At 45.6% G+C, this 21,183-nt stretch overlaps 1 protein-coding gene across 1 annotated transcript in view; it reads right to left on the reverse strand.

The window, feature by feature from the left end:
- Positions 1 to 13,064: 13,064 nt before the first annotated feature.
- ANKRD29 (ankyrin repeat domain 29) overlaps positions 13,065 to 21,183 on the reverse strand; it is a 368,662-nt gene continuing 360,543 nt past the window's right edge. Inside the window, exon 10 of the mRNA XM_086966940.1 lies at positions 13,065 to 13,273. Within this exon, the coding sequence (XP_086823066.1) occupies positions 13,190 to 13,273 (84 nt within the window). The 3' untranslated portion in view covers positions 13,065 to 13,189. The remainder of the gene's footprint in view (positions 13,274 to 21,183) is intronic.

Genomic DNA, 21,183 nt, shown 5'->3' on the forward strand with positions numbered 1-21,183 from the left:
AATCGGCTTCGACCGACTCATATTCTCCAAATGCCGGCCAGAACCAATCCGGAATGACCGAACGGTTCCACTTCCGACCATGAGCATCATAATCAGTCGGTCGGAATTGGTTCCGACCGAGATGGGCACATGGGTTCCGACACCGTCTAGGGGAATCCGACTGTTGGTTGGAGGCTTTTCGACCCACACCGCATCAGGCCCAAAGTTGTGCAACTGCAACCAGGGTATTATGTCGGATTGCCGATCCCTTTCCATATCTCCAAAAGTGTATCTGCCTCATGTCGTATTTGGTGTGTTCAGTGATGGAAAAAGGGGGCTTAAGTCAGATCTGTTAGCTAATATTGAGCCCTATCTGGGTTTCAGTCTGCCTCAGTGAAATTGGCTGGCTGTGTCAGAGTGCATTTTGTCTACATGGGGACACATTCAGTGGTGACCGGACTTTGCCTACTTTGTTTTTAGAGGAGCAACTTGCAGGGAGTGATGGGGGGCTCTAATTCTGAATTCCAGCTAGACTCAGCACAGATGCCTCACTTAAAGGGCCATCAGCACTAAATTAGAAATTTTAGAAGAAAAAAATACTTACCTTGTCGTCTGTCGCCAGTGGCCAGCCGGCACTTCTCCTCTGATGCAGGAACAGGAAGCAAACTCCCCTAGCCAATCACGACACTGTCTTACAGCAGCGTCGTGATTGGTCTGAGCACTGTGTTTTGGCGCTCAGATCGGACTTAGGGGGCTGTGCATGTTCTCCACCCAGGCTGTACAATACAGCCTGTGGAGAACATGCATAGTGCGCATGACGGTGTGGCCGGCCAAACCGTCATGCGCACTTAAGGGGCAGCAGGAACCACTCCTCCTCCCTCTCTAAGGCTGTAACAAGCCCAGCCCCGCCCCGCCCCAACCTGGCTGAAGCCTTACTGAAGAAGAAAATTAGAATAACGTAATGGTATTAACGTTGCGGTATTATCTTTTTCTTTTTGCACTTAGTGGGGCAACACTCCTCCGCCTTAGTGGAGGAGCAAACAAAAACCACCACTGGGTTTGGGCTCCCAACAGTAAGGCCAAGCCACTGACCAATATTACTGCCAATACTGTTTCCTCGAAATCAATGCTAAACAACCATATTGCAATGTAACACAACACGGGTACCAGACTTCTCATTGAATCGGAGTTAATCTATTTATTTTATATCATATATCAAAAAAAGATTTCTTTCATTGAGTTTCATCAATTTGACATTTTTACATCTTATATTACAACAACACCAAAAACATCATACATTGAAACACAATTGTTTGCATAATTTAACATTCTATCATTGACCCTGATCAAACATTCATACACCACTCTCTTTCATACACAGCACCAAATATTTATTTACATAGCACTTCTGATATCATCGCATCAATATTTACAAAGCCATAGAAACTCATTAGACACCAATTTGTATATTTATTTTCTTTTTTTGCGAGACATTTTGTCTATTTAGTGATCTTATGGCTTGAAACTGAAATGGCCATTTCAATGTATGATGTTTTTGTTGTTGTTGTAATATAAGATGTCAAAATGTCAAATTGGTGAAACTCAATGAAAGAAATCGTTTTTTGATATACGATATAAAATAAATAGATTAACTCAGATTCAATGAGAAGTCTGGTACCCGTGCTGTGTTAAATTCAAATATGGTTGTGTAGCATTGATTTCGAGGAAACAGTATTGGCAGTTGTTAAGTTTAATATTAGTGGAGGAGCAGCCATTGATGCATCCTACATCACCACCTGTATCCCTTGCTTAACTAGACGTATAATGAACTTCCTGCTTCTCTTCTTTCCGAAAGGTTTCATTACTGCACAAACAAATTTTAACCTGCACACTCTGGTTGACACTGACGTACATGACTACTGCATGACATTTATTTCCTCCAATCATAGCCAAGAACTAATTATGGCTGTAACTTCATGCATGGCATGAATGTTTTGACGTATGGGTCAGTATTATTCCGTCTGCTCGTGGAGGTTTAAGGACTTCCTTTCCCAGACGTCTCTACTCCGTGTGATAAAAGAAATGCAGATGGCAGACTAACCGTACAGTATTCAATATCAGGCTGCTGCGTGACAGTCTGTGGTCTCTAGAGAAGTGAGCTGCCAGCCAGTACCTCTGGGACTTGGTCTATGGTCACAAACGGTTGAGCTGCCAGTCTCAGGTGTTGATTTCTCCTTGTAGTTTGAAGAATGATTTAGAAAGCGATTGCATATACTTTATTTGAAGGCTAGATCTACCTTGCTTCTCACACAGGTGTGGGTACAACTAAAGACGATGGGAACCCTAAATAAAGGCAGCACTGATGATCAAACAAAAGCATAACATGCTGCCAAGGTTTCAGCTACCGGTGTATTGCTGGAGCCAAAGACACTGTTTGGCCCTGCTATCTGACCCGACCACCTAAACATGTCCTCTGCGCACACTCTGACGCAAGCCTTGATCTCTGAGTCCTTAGCACCATGCTTTGACCTGCCTCAGACCCACAAGATCATCATTTATCTTTTATATTTTTTTTCCAAATTTTTTTTAAAACATGTTTTTATTGGTTTTACAACATGGAATGGAGCAGCTGTCTTCATATATAAAAAGGTCCATATCATCTTCAATACAACAATCCGGCAATGGCTATACCACAGCACATTCTCATTTCTGGTAAGTATTAATGATCTAAATTACAACAACTCAAACCCCCCCCCCGCTCAATCATCCCCGGATTCATCATCATCAGAGTCATCATGATCTATATCGGCAATAGGCTCGCATATATCCCCTCTATAAGTGTTCCAGGCCGCCCATACCTTTGTCCACTTCCCAGGGCAATTCCTGTTTACATATACTGTTCTTTTTTCCAAATTTTAACTCAATAGAATGAGAGCTACCAAATCTATATCAATGCTGCTGTTCTAGATGAAACAATAAAACCAGGGCTAGTCACCTTTCAGCACATGGGTTCTTTTTAGGCTTCAGCTCTAGACTGTGATGCACTGTCTCGGAGAGACATGTTGTGCATACTTTATGAGCTTCAGCCCGCCCATTAGCTTCCTATTCGCTGGCTCCATCACCGCTCTCCTTTCTCTGCATTTTTTTATGTCGTGCATGCATCAGGCCTCTTACTGTGTTTATCCCTCCCCAACAGCAGGGTTCAAGTTCTAGTATCCATCCCCAGCTGCTATTTTAGGACGTGTTTTGGGAACTACTTTTTTTGTTTGTTTTGAGCACGTAACACAGGCGCTCTGTGTTTTCAGTTGCTCCCAGTTCAAACAGCCCTGTAAATCTTGTTCCTATCTGCATGGTTAGGGTACCAATGCAGCCATAATCTGTATCAGGGGATCACTAGCCTGGTGTTACATTTTTGCTTTAAAAAATGTGTAGGCATTCTGCGCACTGCGATGGCGCAGGGAGTTCACCACTTTCTGCTGACAAAATGAGGTGTTGTAGGTGCTTTGAGTTAGGCTCCAGGAAAGGAAGACTCATCCTTCCATCCTTCTGAACTTGGTGACTTGAGAACAATGCATTTGATAATAGTATTATCTTTTATTTTTAGCACTTAGAGACAGCAGATTTATATAGCGCTAGATTTAAATAAAAGTTATTTGTTTTAGTGATGTTGGTCTTGAAAACACAATGTAAGCGATTGTGTCGCACATGCCCACCTTCAACTTCAGAAATTAAATAGCCTGTGGAAATGAAACCACTCTATATGGTCTGTGCCACCTGCCAGCATATTCTTGTTTCATGCATGTGGGCTAATGCTGTAAGCAAAGGTTGCATCACCTAAGCGTTTATATATTGTTTTGCATTATTCCTGCTTAAGTTCCTTAAGAGTCGTGCATTGTGAAGATTTACTGCTCTCCTCCCAAATGTTGTTTTAGAGCCCTGAGTTCACATTTCTTGAATTCGTCAATTCCCAGAGAGAAAGGGATGGGGCGGCAGGGCCAACCAAGAGTGACATGGCTAAGTAGTGTAACCCTAAGAAATGCTTTTGTTTTAAATCCTCTTCCAGTCGGCAGTGCATGTAGCGGCTACCTGAGAATACCTTCTAGTTACAAGTGGACCCTTTGAGCATCGTACCTGTTAATGGTTTGTTTTATAAAGCTCTTTACTCCACAAAAGCGGGGCTCAGAGCGCTGACCAGCAGAATGTAAATTAATAGCGGTGTCAACATAATCAGGCATTGGTACATAACTGAAAGCTAATACTAACTGTTGATTGGTTGGTTAATTTTTGGTAAGTGGCCTTGTACATGGGCGAATCCAGGAATGAGTCAGTGAGTCCAAGCACTCACCGCACCTCATCCATACAATCATTTACTTATCCTCGCATTCATTTTTTTTTTTTTTTTTAAGACGTTTATTATTGTTCAAAAGTGCAGTACATATAGCAAAGCCTACAACCCTGCGGGCCGGCTGCAACAAGGCGATGGATCGTGAGGGTAAGGGTTTACAGGGGAAGGTGCTCCGTTGCACCTTGTTTGCCTTCAGTGAGCTAGTCTTCAGGTACTTTGGTCATATCACACTTGTTCAGCACACAACTATTTCTGCAAGTGACGTCATATTTTTCATTTTTCCTATAAGTAAACCGTTAACTCTGCAAACAAAACAGAACAGTTCGTATCGGTGTGTCCCATTTTTTTTTTTGTAGCTGCGCTGCCTCGTGCCCTTCCGGCATGCATGGCACCAAAACCCACTGTACGGAGCAGTGATCACTGAGGGCGTGTCAGTGGAGTAGGGGGCTAGTGGTGTGCGTGCACTGATTACCGTAGATCTGATGTAGAACAGCCTTAGTGAGCAGTAGGGCCTCACTGGTTGTCGGCCTAGTGTGTGGTGCGCTTAGTAGACGGATGGAGTAGCCTAGCTGCGGTTTCGGAAGATGCTGCCTGCGCCCGATCTCGCGGTCGGACACGTGGCCGGTTGCATCCTTCTAATGTGGCGTGGAAGGGGGTTATGGCTACAGCTGGAAAGCAGGAGTCCGAAACCGTAAACATGGGAATATGTGAGGGGTGAAGAGGGGGGGGGGGGGAGTGTACTCGTGGGAGCGGTGTCAGAGGGGAAGTGCTGGGGGTAGGTTCCGAGTCGACGTGGGCTAGAGAGCCCTCGTGTGGGTAGCTGGCTGTGTCAATAGCCTGCGCGTCTGAAGGGCCGGTGTCACGCTCGGGGTACTTATCCTCGCATTCATGAAGCCGCTCATCTAACCATGAACTCATACTTGCATTCAGCCACTGATCCGTCTTCAATTCCATAGACTAACTCAGCAGTTGATGAAGAGGCATGGGCAATTGTAAGGTAGACATTGGTGCTGCCAATGCTTGTTTCTTAATAAAAGTAATCTAACGTAGGCAGTGACAGCTGTTGATTGCCCCAATTGGCAAATGAGAATATTAAAGAGTAGCTTATCTTGGACTACATTATTCCTGTGCCTGTACTAGGTAGGCACAGAATAAAATTTGTGCCATTTGATTAACTAGACCGTCGAGTTAACCTGGTGAAATAGTGGGTGCATGCACCTGCTACGGAAATATCTTTACCTCTGCGGGGTGTCCAGCTTTGTAATTTAAGCGGTCACTGCAGAGGCCTTTGTTTTTATCCATCAGGTGACAGGTTCAACTCCCAACAGGGCGGCTGTGTCAACCTTTCACCCTTAAGTGAGTCCCATTGCCCTGGGTGCTAATAACCGTTTTTATCACGTTACCCCTAGTAAGATTGTTGACTTGTTTGAACCCCGGCTTGGCTGATTCGGCGTTTCATCATACTGAAGTTGATGAAATCCGTACTGTTACACTCTTATCACCGAACTTTTATACCCCAAGTTTTTAGTGTTGCATAAAAAGAACATTATCCTTTAGACAAACTTTTGTATTGTTATTTTGTGATCTGTGAGAGCACCTCAAATTGAGCACCCCTGTTTTCTAGCAAGTTGTTGTTACTGGGAACATCTTTGTTCTTTTTTTTTCTTTTTTTCACTGGTAACACCTTTTAATAGGTCATAGTAACTGTACAATTCATTATATTCTTCCTGAGAATAATTTATATTCCCCCAACAAACTAAAGGGAGCATTTTTTAACAAATGTGCAATGGAAAATGAAATGTGTGAGGGGTTGGAATGAAGCACCGCTTTGCTTTTGTACTTGCAGGAAAGAGAGACTTCGATAGGTTAGGAAAGTACTGACATTTTAAAATATTCAACATGGCTTTAATCTTTGTTTATAAATTATATAACAATGGGAAACATATTGTTACAGAAGTTCATTTCTAAATGCTGTGTTCCACTGCTTGGAGATGAAGCAGAAGTTCCGCTGCCGGAGGAAATAACATTTCCATCTGTACAAAAAAACCTGTCATGTTATTCTTGCGGAAAAGGATGCAGAGGGTTTCAGTCATCTTCTACCGCTAGTATCCAATTAAATGCTTCACATACCCACATGAAAGGTAAAAGATGAAAAAACCTTTAGTTTTTAAATGTCTTAAGTCTTGAAAATATAGCTTTTTATGTTATTCCTCTGTAAATTGTGATTAGCATACTGTGACTTAAGTGTTGCAGAAATACAAAAATTCCAGTCTTGACCGTTTCTTGTAGTGTGTGGGCAAGAATTCTTAGCCCTTAGGTGTCCCTGTAAGGATGTCAGATTTACCTCTCGGTATAAGAATTTAAACTAATAACCATTTTTGTAGCACTCACTAAGAAGCGCCTACCCAAAGGCAACTTTTTTAACAGCCTGTCACGTGTTGTACTTTACAGCAGGCACGCTAACCCTCTATGCTATGTTATGAGAAGTCAAATTTGTGACTAGACTGCACACAGATTTCTCCAGCAAATGCTTTAACCACCAGAGTTATATTACCTCGAGTAGTCCCTGGAAATTGCTTGACAAACAAAGGTCTCTGCAGCAGAGGCCTTAACCCTACAAAGACGTTTTACAATCTAGTATGTTATTGACCATGTACGTCTCAATATATTTACTATCACATTTGTCCTTGCTGACAATTCCTTTAGTGAAGCAGGGTTTTTCAAAAATAAATGTATACCTGTGCTGCCAGATTAAATACCTCAGACTCTGCCCCTTGTGCCCCTTTTTGTTACCCTCACTGGGTTAGTTTCTACCGTGGCCTCTCGTTCTCCCTATCATTCTCCACATAGCATGCATTTAGTTTTTCAGTAAATGTACTTTTTTATTTCAAATTTTGTGTAAGACAATGTGTGTTTTGCTTGGTGATTCTTATGGAGAGTTTGATTGGCGGCAGTCCATGCTGTATGCATCCCTTTCATTTCAGTAGCCACTGGCCCATATATTGCATTTCCCTTTGTGGGGCTGCGTTGCGCTCTGTATGTAGTCGTCCATTGTGTGTTGTGTCCAGCACAGCTTTTATGTGTAAGTCTGGACACAACATTGCGTACATTGCTGTTCCTGGTTTTTGGTAGTTTTGCTCTTTTTAGATTGCATCACGTTGTCAGGAAGCTGCCCATATTTGGTATGGTGTACAGAGGTCTGATACTGATTTAGGGTCTGATTACGAGTACGGCAGTTCATTGGACACCCGAACCTGTGGTTGAGGTGCGGTGGCAGACGGGAAGACCGCCGCACTTGTGGTCAGACCGCTGTATTACAACTATGGTGGTTGGAGCACCATGGCACCGCTGCAACGGCCAGAAAACTGTGCTTCCTGGTAGTGACGTGGCGGTGTGAGGCAGCAGTATGCTTGGCAGGGCCGCTGCAGCCCCACCAAGCATATTACGAGTTTCCTCACTGCCAGAGGTCTCATGGCAGTGTTCACACCATGAAACTGCTTGCGTTGAGGAAACTAAGGGAGCCCTAAAGAGCACCCCTGTGCCTCATGACATTGTGATGTATGCAGGGAGGCACATGGTTTGCCTCTCTGTCAGCAAGCATGCCCATTTCCTGCACAGCATGTACTTAACAGTCCATGCAGTGCAGAAACTTGCTTTGGCGTTCCCATGACGGTGCCTTTTTTGAAGGCATCGCTATGGGAACGCCAAACGGCGGTTGACTTCGGAGGTGCAGGAGCGGGCGGTAGCGTGCCGCCCTGCTCCCTCACTGCCAAAGTTGAAATCAGCCTCTTAACCTGGAAGGTGTGCTTGTGAGAGTAGAGGGGACAATTGCATCGTGAAAGTTTGTACTATGCAGTACAGCTACTACCCCCACTGTTTCCTTATTCCTCGGAGATGAACTTTGAGTTTTTCGAACTTTTGTCATTATTGATTTTTGTGGCTACTTCTGCTGCGATTAGACATATTCATTCTAGGGCATCACGGGCCATATTATCAAGCAAGGGCGATACATTATCGCTGCTTTTATCGGCAGGAAACTGCAGCTAAAGCGGCGATAATGGGCTTGATAATATGCCCTTGTGAATTCCCATAGCAGCCCAGGTTAACACCAGAACCTGGGCTGCTATGGGAATTCACAAGGGCATATTATCAAGCCCATTATCGCCGCTTTAGCGGCAGTTTCCTGCCAATAAAAGCAGCGATAATGTATCGCCCTTGCTTGATAATGTGGCCCTATGTGTTTTGTAAAGGAAATGGCACAACTCCAGAAACATTTAAGAAACATTTACACATAAGTATTGAAAGTTTGGGACATTGGAAGCCTTTATTTGGGGACACAATCTTGTACTTGAGATATGCATACAATTGTACTTAAGTAATATACGACTTCACTGTAAGGAAGAAAAAACACAGCCACATCCTAGAGGAGTCACTTTCGTTGCCAGTCGCATATTTGAAAGCAGACACACATTTCCTCCTGCTCAGTGCATGGTAGAAACTGCAACCGAATCATATCAACAATTACTTGTGTCCCTGGTTTCGTAATACCGAGTACAGTGCAGCTTGAGCTAAATGAAACTGGTTTGCACAGATGTAATACGTAAGCAGTACACCACAACTTGCTATAGGAAAATTACAGATCCACCAATCCCTTGGTGCCCATGTTAGTTTGTTTTCTATGGGGGATTTGTGAAAACAAATCTCATGCCAGGTGACCAAAGGTGCAGGGATGTGCTTCGCACTAGTCCGTGGGCTAAGGAAGGTTACACTTAGCAGACTAGATTACTGGACTGCCTTAATACTCGTAGCACCTGATTATTTAAGTAAGTGATTGTTCAGAGTGCAAGTGGCAGGGGCAAACCTGGTGCTAAATAGACCTCGTAGGTCCTCGGCGTATGACGCCCTGAAGGACCTGCACTGGTTTCCTCTGAAGCAAAGGATCACATTTAAAGCCGTGTGCATTGTCTTCAAGGCCTTTCATCAGAAAGACTCTGTGCCACTGCAATGCAGATTTAAACGATACATCCCCGCGAGATCTCTACGTTAAAGCACGGCAAACGTGATCTGTACTCACACTTACCAGGAGGTATAGGCAAGGGGGGCGGGTCTTCTCAGTTAAGTAGTAGTAGTAGTATACATGTAAGTAAGTAAGTTAAATCAGACCGGATGTGGAATGAGCTCCCACACTCTTGTGGGCTTCAATGGAGCTGGTGCAATTGAAGGCTGTTCCCGACATTACCTGATCATGGCCAGGTGCTGTGTTTGTGTATTTTCAGTAAGCACATTTTCCCTTGTCCACTAGCACCAGGATACCAGTTTGGTGACAGCTGCGCTTTATAAATGTTGTAAATAAATAAATAAATTAATTAATAAATACAACACCTTAGTATTCGGGAGAAAGATCATTGTGTCTGAAGGCTTACAGCGGATCTGCAGGGTTACACCGGGTCTGCCGGGCTATACTGGGTCTGTAGGACTACACTGGGTCTGCAGGGCTACAGTGGATCTGCCAGATTTCACCAGATCTGAAAGGTTACTTAGGTTATACAGGTTTACAGTGCAGGTTTTCACCAGATCTGAACGGTTAAGGGTTACGGTGGATCTGCACAGTTACACTGGATCTGCAAAGTTACACCAGATCTGTAAGATTAATGAGGAGCTGCAGGGTTATACTGGATCTGCAGGGTTACACCAGATCTGAAAAGTTACTGGGGAGCTAAAGGGTTACAGTGGATCTGCAGGGTTACAGTGGATCTGTAGGGTTACACCAGATCTGAAAAGTTACTGGGGAGATACAAAGTTACTGGGGCGCTACAGGTTTACAGTGGATCTGCAGGGTTACACCAGATCTGAAAGGTTACTGGGGAGCTACAGGGTTACAGTGGATCTGCAGGGTTACACCAGATCTGAAAGGTTACTGGGGAGCTACAGGGTTACAGTGGATCTGAAAGGTTAAGGGTTACGGTGGATCTGCACAGTTACACTGGATCTGGAACGTTACACCAGATCTGCAGGATTACTGAGGAGCTACAAGGTTACAGTGGATCTGCAGGGTTACAGTGGATCTGCAGGGTTACACCAGATCTGAAAGGTTAAGGGTTACGGTGGATCTGCACAGTTACACTGGATCTGGAACGTTACACCAGATCTGTAAGATTACTGAGGAGCTACAAGGTTACAGTGGATCTGCAGGGTTACAGTGGATCTGCAGGGTTACACCAGATCTGAAAGGTTACTGGGGAGCTACAAGGTTACAGTGGATCTGCAGGGTTGCAGTGGATCTGCAGGGTTACAGTGGATCTGCAGGTTTACACCAGATCTGAAAGGTTACTGGGGAGCTACAGGGTTGCAGTGGATCTGCAGGGTTACAGTGGATCTGCAGGGTTACACCAGATCTGAAAGGTTACTGGGGAGCTACAGGGTTGCAGTGGATCTGCAGGGTTACAGTGGATCTGCAGGGTTACACCAGATCTGAAAGGTTACTGGGGAGCTACAGGGTTACAGTGGATCTGCAGGGTTACACCAGATCTGAAAGGTTACTGGGGAGCTACAGGGTTACAGTGGATCTGCAGGGTTACACCAGATCTGAAAGGTTACTGGGGAGCTACAGGGTTACAGTGGATCTGCAGGGTTACACCAGATCTGAAAGGTTACTGGGGAGCTACAGGGTTACAGTGGATCTGAAAGGTTAAGGGTTACGGTGGATCTGCACAGTTACACTGGATCTGGAACGTTACACCAGATCTGTAAGATTACTGAGGAGCTACAAGGTTACAGTGGATCTGCAGGGTTACAGTGGATCTGCAGGGTTACACCAGATCTGAAAGGTTAAGGGTTACGGTGGATCTGCACAGTTACACTGGATCTGGAACGTTACACCAGATCTGTAAGATTACTGAGGAGCTACAAGGTTACAGTGGATCTGCAGGGTTACAGTGGATCTGCAGGGTTACACCAGATCTGAAAGGTTACTGGGGAGCTACAAGGTTACAGTGGATCTGCAGGGTTGCAGTGGATCTGCAGGGTTACAGTGGATCTGCAGGTTTACACCAGATCTGAAAGGTTACTGGGGAGCTACAGGGTTGCAGTGGATCTGCAGGGTTACAGTGGATCTGCAGGGTTACACCAGATCTGAAAGGTTACTGGGGAGCTACAGGGTTGCAGTGGATCTGCAGGGTTACAGTGGATCTGCAGGGTTACACCAGATCTGAAAGGTTACTGGGGAGCTACAGGGTTACAGTGGATCTGCAGGGTTACACCAGATCTGAAAGGTTACTGGGGAGCTACAGGGTTACAGTGGATCTGCAGGGTTACACCAGATCTGAAAGGTTACTGGGGAGCTACAGGGTTACAGTGGATCTGCAGGGTTACACCAGATCTGAAAGGTTACTGGGGAGCTACAGGGTTACAGTGGATCTGAAAGGTTAAGGGTTACGGTGGATCTGCACAGTTACACTGGATCTGGAACGTTACACCAGATCTGTAAGATTACTGAGGAGCTACAAGGTTACAGTGGATCTGCAGGGTTACAGTGGATCTGCAGGGTTACACCAGATCTGAAAGGTTAAGGGTTACGGTGGATCTGCACAGTTACACTGGATCTGGAACGTTACACCAGATCTGTAAGATTACTGAGGAGCTACAAGGTTACAGTGGATCTGCAGGGTTACAGTGGATCTGCAGGGTTACACCAGATCTGAAAGGTTACTGGGGAGCTACAAGGTTACAGTGGATCTGCAGGGTTGCAGTGGATCTGCAGGGTTACAGTGGATCTGCAGGTTTACACCAGATCTGAAAGGTTACTGGGGAGCTACAGGGTTGCAGTGGATCTGCAGGGTTACAGTGGATCTGCAGGGTTACACCAGATCTGAAAGGTTACTGGAGAGCTACAGGGTTGCAGTGGATCTGCAGGGTTACAGTGGATCTGCAGGGTTACACCAGATCTGAAAAGGTTACTGGGGAGCTACAGGGTTGCAGTGGAACTGCAGGGTTACACCAGATCTGAAAGGTTACTGGGGAGCTACAAGGTTACAGTGGATCTGCCGGGTTGCAGTGGATCTGCAGGGTTACACCAGATCTGAAAGGCAGTGTTACAGCAAACGTATCTGGAAGGTTACAGCAGATCTGCAGGAGTGTTACACCTAATCTGCTACAGCGGATATGCAGGGTTGCAGCAGATCTTCAAGATTACAATGGATCTGCAGAAGGGTTGCAGCGGATTTGCGAGATTACACGATACCTTCATTGTTTTACAGAATCTGCAGGGTTACAGGAGATCTGCAACATGGTTAGAGCGGATCTTACAGTAGATATGCTAGGAATACATTAGATCTGTAGGGTTAGGGTGGATCAGTAGCAGGGTTACAGTGGATCTTCTGAGTTGCACCTGGTTGCAAGGTTACACCGGATCAGCAGGGTTACAGAAGATCAGGAGGGTCACAAGGGATGTTGTGATTCTGGTGAACCTGTAACTTCGAATTAAGGGGTAACTGTCAATTCGGGCGCCAGAGGGCAGTGTTTCTGCCTTATCACCAGCATAGAAGTTTTACCATCCTCTGAAGGCGAGCCGCACCCCGCATCATTGAATACGTTGTGACATTCGTTGTCTGTTTCACAGGCACGCACTGGTGTTGAGGTGAGACGACACATCCAATCCAATCCAATACAAAGCTTCATTACTTCCTCAGTGAATTAACAGCATCCAATCGGTTGACGTGTACTATTCCCCTTTCTTTTGCACAAGACTTTTATTACAGGATCTGACATATTAAAATAAAAGAGCAGTGCAGCGCATCATCCCGACGTCAGACTCGCAGCCTTTGTACAGGGCCAGACATCGTTGTGTCGTCAGCTGGTAGAGCGCCTTTAGCCTCTGGTGCCCATTCCTTTCCTCTGAAGGAGTTTGAGGATTCGCTCATTTTTTGTGAGTTGTGCTGGTAGTTCCTGTGCCTGGAAAAAAAACCAGTCATATTAAAAAATGCAACACAGAACCAATGATGAATAAAATATACCATTGGCTAAACTTTGAGAAGGGTAAAAAGCAAACTCAACAAAACAAAGGATATAATATGGGCGTGTGGGAGTGAAAAGGATAACAAAACATCCAAGTATGTCATTAGCAGAGCAGGGATATGAAAACCCTGTAAAATTACATCAGGACATAAATACCTTCGCAAATTTGAGATATTAGCATTTAAGAATTAATTAGAAGATAAGTGTCAAGTTCATTCTCATCCGGTGCAAGCATCTGTACGGAGCCGCAGTCACATTGCAGAAGCATATCACTGTGAAACAACTTGACTGCTATGTCGAAGACTGTTTTAGAAAAATGTGTTCATTATGATAGCTGTCAGATCAGCGTCCGACTTCCATCGAAGTGGGATTGAGACTGCCCAACAAGGAGTCGGCGGTCTCACCCGCCATATTTTGATAAGACCAATGTGAAGGCGGTTGGAAACAGTCTTTTTGTACTGTGGCTTGTGTTGTGGCAAGACAAGGGTCGCAGCACAAGCAGCAGTAGAAAAACACATTTTTCAAACATCCATGCACTGTGTGCCAGGCACCATGTGGTGCCTGGCACATGGTGCATGGATTTTGGAGGGGCACCACATGTGCCTCCCTGGCCACTTAGCTGTGGCCCTGCCTGGGGCCCCCAAAGTCCCTTTCCAGCTGCCTTTCCATGGCAATAGGACCGCTATGAAAAGCAAGTTGGAAAGGGACATTGTGATCCTGGCGGCAGTGCCTGAGTAGGCACCACCTCCATTCAGGATCACAATTCCGACCGCCGCTCTGTCAGGATCAGTAGATTCTTTTGGGAATGGCGGTCCATCCCCCGAAAGTCAAGGGTCCAACCATCTGCATTATAATGTGGTGGTCGGCCCGTAGGGCTGTCTGTCGGTAGGACCACCATCGACGGCCTGCTGGTGGCAGTCCCACCAGCATCATAATGTGCCCTAAAGTTAGCACTCTGGTTCTATTAAGAAGCAAAATATAAAATCCTTCCCACATAATGGCCAAGCTTCCTCCCCTGATCTTCAACCACTACTTTTTAAAATCAGTATTAGGTTTGATTTTAATTGCACTTTTGATTGAAACCACTCTGATTTCATCATTTATGATATACCTGGTACATTTTCTGAACAGGAGACTCATATCCTCAGGACCCTGGCAGGTGCCTCACATATCTTGTAAGCAAGTTGCTGGTCAACAGAGTACTTGGCCCTGCTGGAGATGAGGCTCACCCATAGTGGTAATCCTGTTAACATGGTTACTCACATCCTCATGAATATGCCATGACACAGCTATCGAATGGTGGGTGATGATTAATAGTTGTATGGTCCAGGCATATTAACTCGCACCTCATGTTGGAAAGTCTGCCTACTGACCTTCCCAGGTAAATATGCACTGTCTACCAGGATCCGAACTACGTACTTTCAGCACAGTGTCAGGTGTAGGGCTGTAGCAGGCTAGTGGAGTATATGAGAGTTGAAGAAGCATAAGCTCAGGCTCTGACCGTATGTGCACCTCCCAAGAAGGGTGTTTGCCATGTTAGACAAGGTGGTATCTGACATGATTGCTTCTGCTCACGTCTCTCTCTCCTTCCTTCACAGGGTGTTGAGTGTCTGGTTACGATCCACAGCTTCAGGATCCGGTGGTTCCATATAGAGGGTCACCACAGTTTCTAACTGTGAGAAATTGGGTTGGTGGTTGACTGGGGTGTGAGTCTTGGTCAAGCAGCAACCATGCTCCTTGTGAGGGTGAGCCACAAGCCAATCCCATATTAACCTGTGCTCAACTCTCTGGTAGATTGACTCAGAGCAGTCAGGCTTAACTCAGAGGTCATGTGTAAAGTTGTTGTGCAACACTTCAAACAGTAACAAAGTGAAACACCACACAAAAAGGACCCCATACCTTATTAGAAAAATAGAGTACAATTTCAGCACCCTGAGGCACACCAAGAATCCAGGACCTGAGGGGCACTACTTGGGGGTCAGGAACTCACCGCAGCTGGGTCCAGGGGCTGGTGCAGGATGTTTGGGAGCCTTTGATGCCCCTGCCTGAGGCTCGGATCACGAGGCCAGAAGACTAGCCCTTTGAGTCACTCTGGTGTCCTGGGTTCAAGGGTGAAGTTGCAGGACCAGTTATTGTTTCACCCAGGCAAGAGGGCAACTGGTCAGCACAGAATGGCAGCAGTTCCTTCGGAGCAGCAGTCCAGTAGAGTTGCAGTCATTACACCAGCCCAGCAATCCTTCTTCGTGGCAGAGTACACACAAGTACAGAAGTGTACTCAAGTGTTGGTGTCGGAGGTCCAGTATTTATACCCAGTTGTGCCTTTTAAATGTGGAGAAGCCGGTAGAATAATGCCCTTGAAGTGCACAGGCGCCCTGTCTTCCTGGCCTTGACTCCAGACTAACTACACGGGGATATGCAGCCCTTTGTGTGGAGACACAGCCTATTCAAGTGTAAGTGGGAGCTGGGCCTAGCTACTCCCTCCCATCCTCCTAATGATGGTCCATTTAGTCACACCTAAGCTCCCCATTGTGTGCATCTGTCTAGGAGGACTACACAAAGCCCAACTGTCATCTACACCCAGTCATGTGACCCAGAGACAGACTCAAGGCACCAAATGGTTAAGGCAAGTAGGGCAAGATCATTCGAAATTTCTAATAGTGCAATTTTCAAAATCCGACTTCACTATAAGTTAGGATTTTTCATTACAATTCCAGAGACACCAAACATGAAGGGGGCACCTGTTCCCGTTTGGAAATTACACTTATAAAATGTAATAAGGTAACTCCAATGTGATCCTGTGGGAAAGGTAGGCCTTTTTTCATTACCAGGACATATAAAACTTAAAAGTACATGTACAACATTTTAAATACACTGCACCCTGCCCTCTGGGTGTCCATGGCCTACCCTAGGGGCGACATAAGTATTAACAAGCATTGGCATAGCCAATAGGTCTCGCCTTTGGGACCCTACAAGTGTTTAGCCATGCAACATATGATGTTGTTGCACGAAGGATATTGTGCTGGATAGCTAAACGCTTCTAAGGTCCCAAAGGCGAGACCTATTGGCTATGCCAATGCTTATTTAGAGTGAAAGTAGAGCTTCACTGCATCATAATGTCAATGCATTTATTCATATTCTAGAAGGCATTATCAGCAAGATAATTTCCCTGTGTCCTCATTTTCCATCTTTGCCAATGGTGCAGGACATGAACGTTGGGTGGTGTAGTATCTCGTGGTTTTGCCTTCTAGAACATTCCGTTTAAAAGACTGCGCCAGAGGTATCTGTGTAATATTGCATGAACAAACTTAAACGCTGCATTTGTGGACTAAAGAACTTAAATGGTATGGGAATAAAAATAAGAACAATAACAATGTAACATGTGTTATTGATTCCTGTCATGCGAATCAAGGGGTATACAGAAGTTTGCAATATACACATTTTAATGGTGAAACAATCATTTTGTGACCTTTGGCGAGTCTTTCAGAGCTCAGAATAATGGCTCGGACTGTAGATGGGATCTTTTGATTTAAATCGGACTCAGATGTGTTAATATTCCCAGACTAATTATGACTAGTTTGTCTTAAGTCAGTTTAATGTAAATGGGCTGAGAGTAATTGTTGAATTTAATGAATGTGTTTGTGGTGTGGAGGAGACTGACTGTTTGGGAGTGCTTCTTCCTATCTTATTCCTTATTGTATTTGTTTTGAAGCTAGGAGTTGACAGGGTCATGTCGGCCTCTCTGCTGCTCTGCGAGTCTGGCATTTTTCCAATGGGCCGTAGGCTATGAACTGCAGAACAGGTCTGGCTGCCATTACACTTCAATACTGCTTGTCCTGGCTCTTGATGCGGCCTCTTGCAGTGTAGGTCTGGCTGGCTCAAGACCTTTGCTGGGATCTCAGAGTGGAAATCTTCACTGGGTGTTGTGTTGTGGGATGGGATGGTGGTTGGCCGGGGCTGCTCACCAATGAGGCGAAGGCCCGAAGGCGAGGTTGCTGACAGGGCCCTGGAGTTGACAACAAAGGAAATAAAAGGAATGGAAAACCTGAAAACTAGACGTGCAAACACTTGCAAAACCTGAAGGAACCAAGCAGTGGTCTTAGAAGGTACAGTGAAAGAGTATGCGCAGCGTTTGTGCACGAACCGTGTACAGCAGGAACATGTACATTCGTATCAGTGGAAGGTGCGCCAAGAAGCGAATCACAAGCACCCACGCGTAAAGTAGCATACTACCTGTCACAGTCTGTGTGCTGTCTGTGTGTATGTGTGTTTGTATGCAGAGGCAGTATCCCAGGGCTCTTCCCTCAGCCGGACGCTGTTCAACATCTACATAGCACCCTTCGCCCGACAACACGACCTCAACATTATCTCCTACGCCGACGACACCCAGCTGATCCTCTCCCTCACCAATGAACCACACACCGCAAAAATCAACCTCCACGAAGGAATGATAGCTGTCGACGAATGGATGAAGAACAGCCGACTGAAACTGAACCTGGACAAGACGGAGGTCCTCATCCTTGGCCCCACCCCATCAGCCTTAGACGACTCTTGGTGGCCAACAGTGCTAGGAACAGCCCTGATACCCACTGACCACGCACGCAACCTAGGGGTCATCCTCGTCTCCACCCTCTCCATGACTAAGCAGGTCAATGCTGTCTCCTCATCCTGCTTCAACACCCTCCGAATTCTCCACAGGATCTTCAAGTGGATTCCCACCGAAACAAAAAGAACGGTCACTCAGGCCCTCGTCACCGGCAGGCTAGACTACGGAAACGCCCTCTACGCAGGAGCTCCGGCCAAACTTCTGAGACGGCTGCAACTCATCCAGAATGCCTCTGCACGTCTGATCCTAGACATCCCCCGCCAAACCCACATCAAACCCCACCTGAGAGACCTGCACTGGCTCCCCGTCAACAAGAGGATAACCTTCCAGCTCCTCATCCATGCACACAAAGCTCTCCACAACACCGACCAGCTTACCTCAACAGACAACTCTGCTTCTACACCCCCACCTGCCAGCTCTGCTCTGCCGACCTCGCCCTCGCCACAATACCCCGCATCCGAAGAACGACCTCTGGCGGCAGATCCTTCTCCCTCCTCGCCGCCAAGACCTGGAACACCCTCCCCACCAAACTACGGCAGACCCAAGGCCTACTGGCTTTCAGAAGACTCCTCAAGACCTGGCTCTTTGATCAGTAGCAGCACCACCCCCCCCTAGCGCCTTCAGACCCTCACAGGTGTGTAGTGCACTCTATAGGTTACTTGATTGATTGACAATGGGCACAGTTCGTAAGCAGGGTCAACAGTGCTTTTTGTAAGCACAGATCGTGCATGTACTGCTTGTAAGCACAGGCCGTCTACCGAGTGGCTTGTAAACAGAGACAGTCTACTTGTGCTGAATGTAAACAGAGATGGACAACATATGCTGTTTGGATCTACAGGGTTAAACCAGTGAAAAGACACGCTCTGTGATGAGGGAGGGGGAGGGAGTTTGCGCGAGCAAAACAGAGAGGCAGACAGGTGGTGGCTGCTCGCGTGCACTCAAGCTTTAGGCCACCAAAAGCCTGTGGCACACTTGCAAAACCTGAACGAACCAAGCAGTTGTCTTAGAAGGTACAGTGAAAGAGTATGCTCAGCGTTTGTGCACGTACCGTGTACAGCAACATGTACATTTGTATCAGTGGAAGGTGCATCAAGAAGCGAATCGCAAGCAACCCCGCGTGAAGAAGCATACTACCTGTTACAGTCTGTGTGCTGTCTGTGTGCATGTGTGTTTGTAAGCAGAGGCAGACTACGGGCAAAGTTTGTAAGCAGGGTCAACAGTGCTTTTTGTAAGTACAGATCGTGCATGTACTGCTTGTAAGCACAGGGCATCTACCGAGTGGCTTGTAAACAGAGACAGTCGACTTGTGCTGAATATAAACAGAGATGGACAACATATGCTGTTTGGATCTACAGGGTTAAACCAGTGAAAAGACACGCTTTGTGATAAGGGAGGGGGAGGGAGTTTGCACGAGCAAAACAGAGAGGCAGACAGATGGCGGCTGCGCAAGTGCACGCTCGTGTGCACGCAAGCTTTAGGCCACCAAAAGCCTGTGGCAGCACTTTGTAAACCCACACACTACATGTCTTGCAGAGCAGCGCATGGGTTGACTCAGCGAGACCTAAAAAGGAAGGTTTGTGCCTGGAAAAAGGTTTATTTGCCAGGTCGAAATGGCACTTTAAAACTGTACACACACAGGTTACACTGGCAGCCCTGAGACATGGCTAAAGTGCGACTTAAATGGGCGGAACAAACAGTGCTGTAGGCTCACTAGTAGCATTTTATTTACAGGTCTTGGGCACAGTGAGTCTCACTTTACTATGGACTTACAAGTAAATTAAACTTTCAAATTGGGTATACGCCAATCTAATATGTTTTAAGGAGAGACACAATCACTTTAGCACTGGTTAGCAGTGATAAAGTGCACAAAGTCCTAAGGTCACCAAAAACAAAGTCAGCAAAAACAGGAGGCCTGCAGGCAAAAGGTTAGGAGGAAAACCACAACAAGGATGCCACGTCTAACAATAACAGGTAAGATACTTTAAAATCTGTTGAGAAAGAGAAGACTAATGCCTGGTGTGTTCAAAATGCGAAACAGTAGTGTGAATGTGGCTAATATTAAAATCAAGCTATTTAAGGGGCAGAAAAAGTGGTCAGAATTGTCAACTAAAAAGGTGGTCAAAGATGTTAGCATCAATGTGAAATCCCTGTGGGGTGCATTTTGAGCACGAGTAGAATTTCAGAGTAATGTGGAATCTGCAATTCAAGGATGCAAAGTAATGGAAGGACAGAAGGTCTCATGAAAGCAAGAAGTAATTGCAATTCAGATGTTGAATGGAGGAGTGGCAAAAGACTGAACCGCGTAACTGAATGTTTGAAGTACCTTTTTACCAAGACATTTTATTTGTGTAACAAATGAGATGTGTAGCATTGTGAGATAAATGTGTGCCTGTGCATGTGTGTGTGCATGGGTGGCATGTATGCAGTGCCAGAGAGTTTTCAGCAGTGTTTGTAGTACTGGTGAGCACTAGAATTGGTGTGTCAGCTGGTGGTCAACTACGATGTGGCTTGGTTGGTGAAACAATTCTCATGAATTACCATTAATAAAAAAAAACGTAACTGTCTCACAGCTGTTAGCCTCATTATTTCACATACATGCAGTATATTTATAATAATAAACAAATTGTATATAAATAATATATACCATATTGCGTCGTAACAGTGCTTAATTTGAGCCGGTGTTTGCAGGTGGGGTCCACCTGCACTCATTTTTGGGGACTGAGACTTATTGTTCTTCATACAATTCGGACCCAGAGCAAGAGATAGAAAAAACACAAAAGGGGAAAGGGAGGAGGAAGAGAAATATGGAAAAACATTGACAAAGAAGGAAAGGACATCTGAAAATAACCGGAAAGAGTAAGATAATGGGGCAGAAAGTGTCTGGTGATGGATCTAAAGCAGCCTTGATGTCGAAACCTCCAGCATTTTTTGTTTTTTTTCATAAAATAAGCACAGCCTTGTGACCACTTTGCAACCCTGAGATTAGGGAAACATTTGTAAAATAAGTTCTTCTGGTGCCCAAAGATGTCTCAGAAACCCTGGTGTAGCTGAACGTCAAAGCTGCCGATTACCAAGGCAGTGTAGTCTTCACCCTCTCACCTCTTTCATCCACCATCACACACTCCTTACTCCATTTTCTCACTCTTGCATGTGTTATTCCTTCCCTGCTTTCTGCTTTTGTCCGTTTTTTTATGTCTTTCTCTCCCTTTTTAGGTCTTGCTGGTGATGCAGCGCGAAAGCGCTG

This window comes from Lissotriton vulgaris, chromosome 4_1 (assembly GCF_964263255.1).
Source record: "Lissotriton vulgaris chromosome 4_1, aLisVul1.2, whole genome shotgun sequence".
Lineage (NCBI taxonomy): Eukaryota > Metazoa > Chordata > Amphibia > Caudata > Salamandridae > Lissotriton > Lissotriton vulgaris.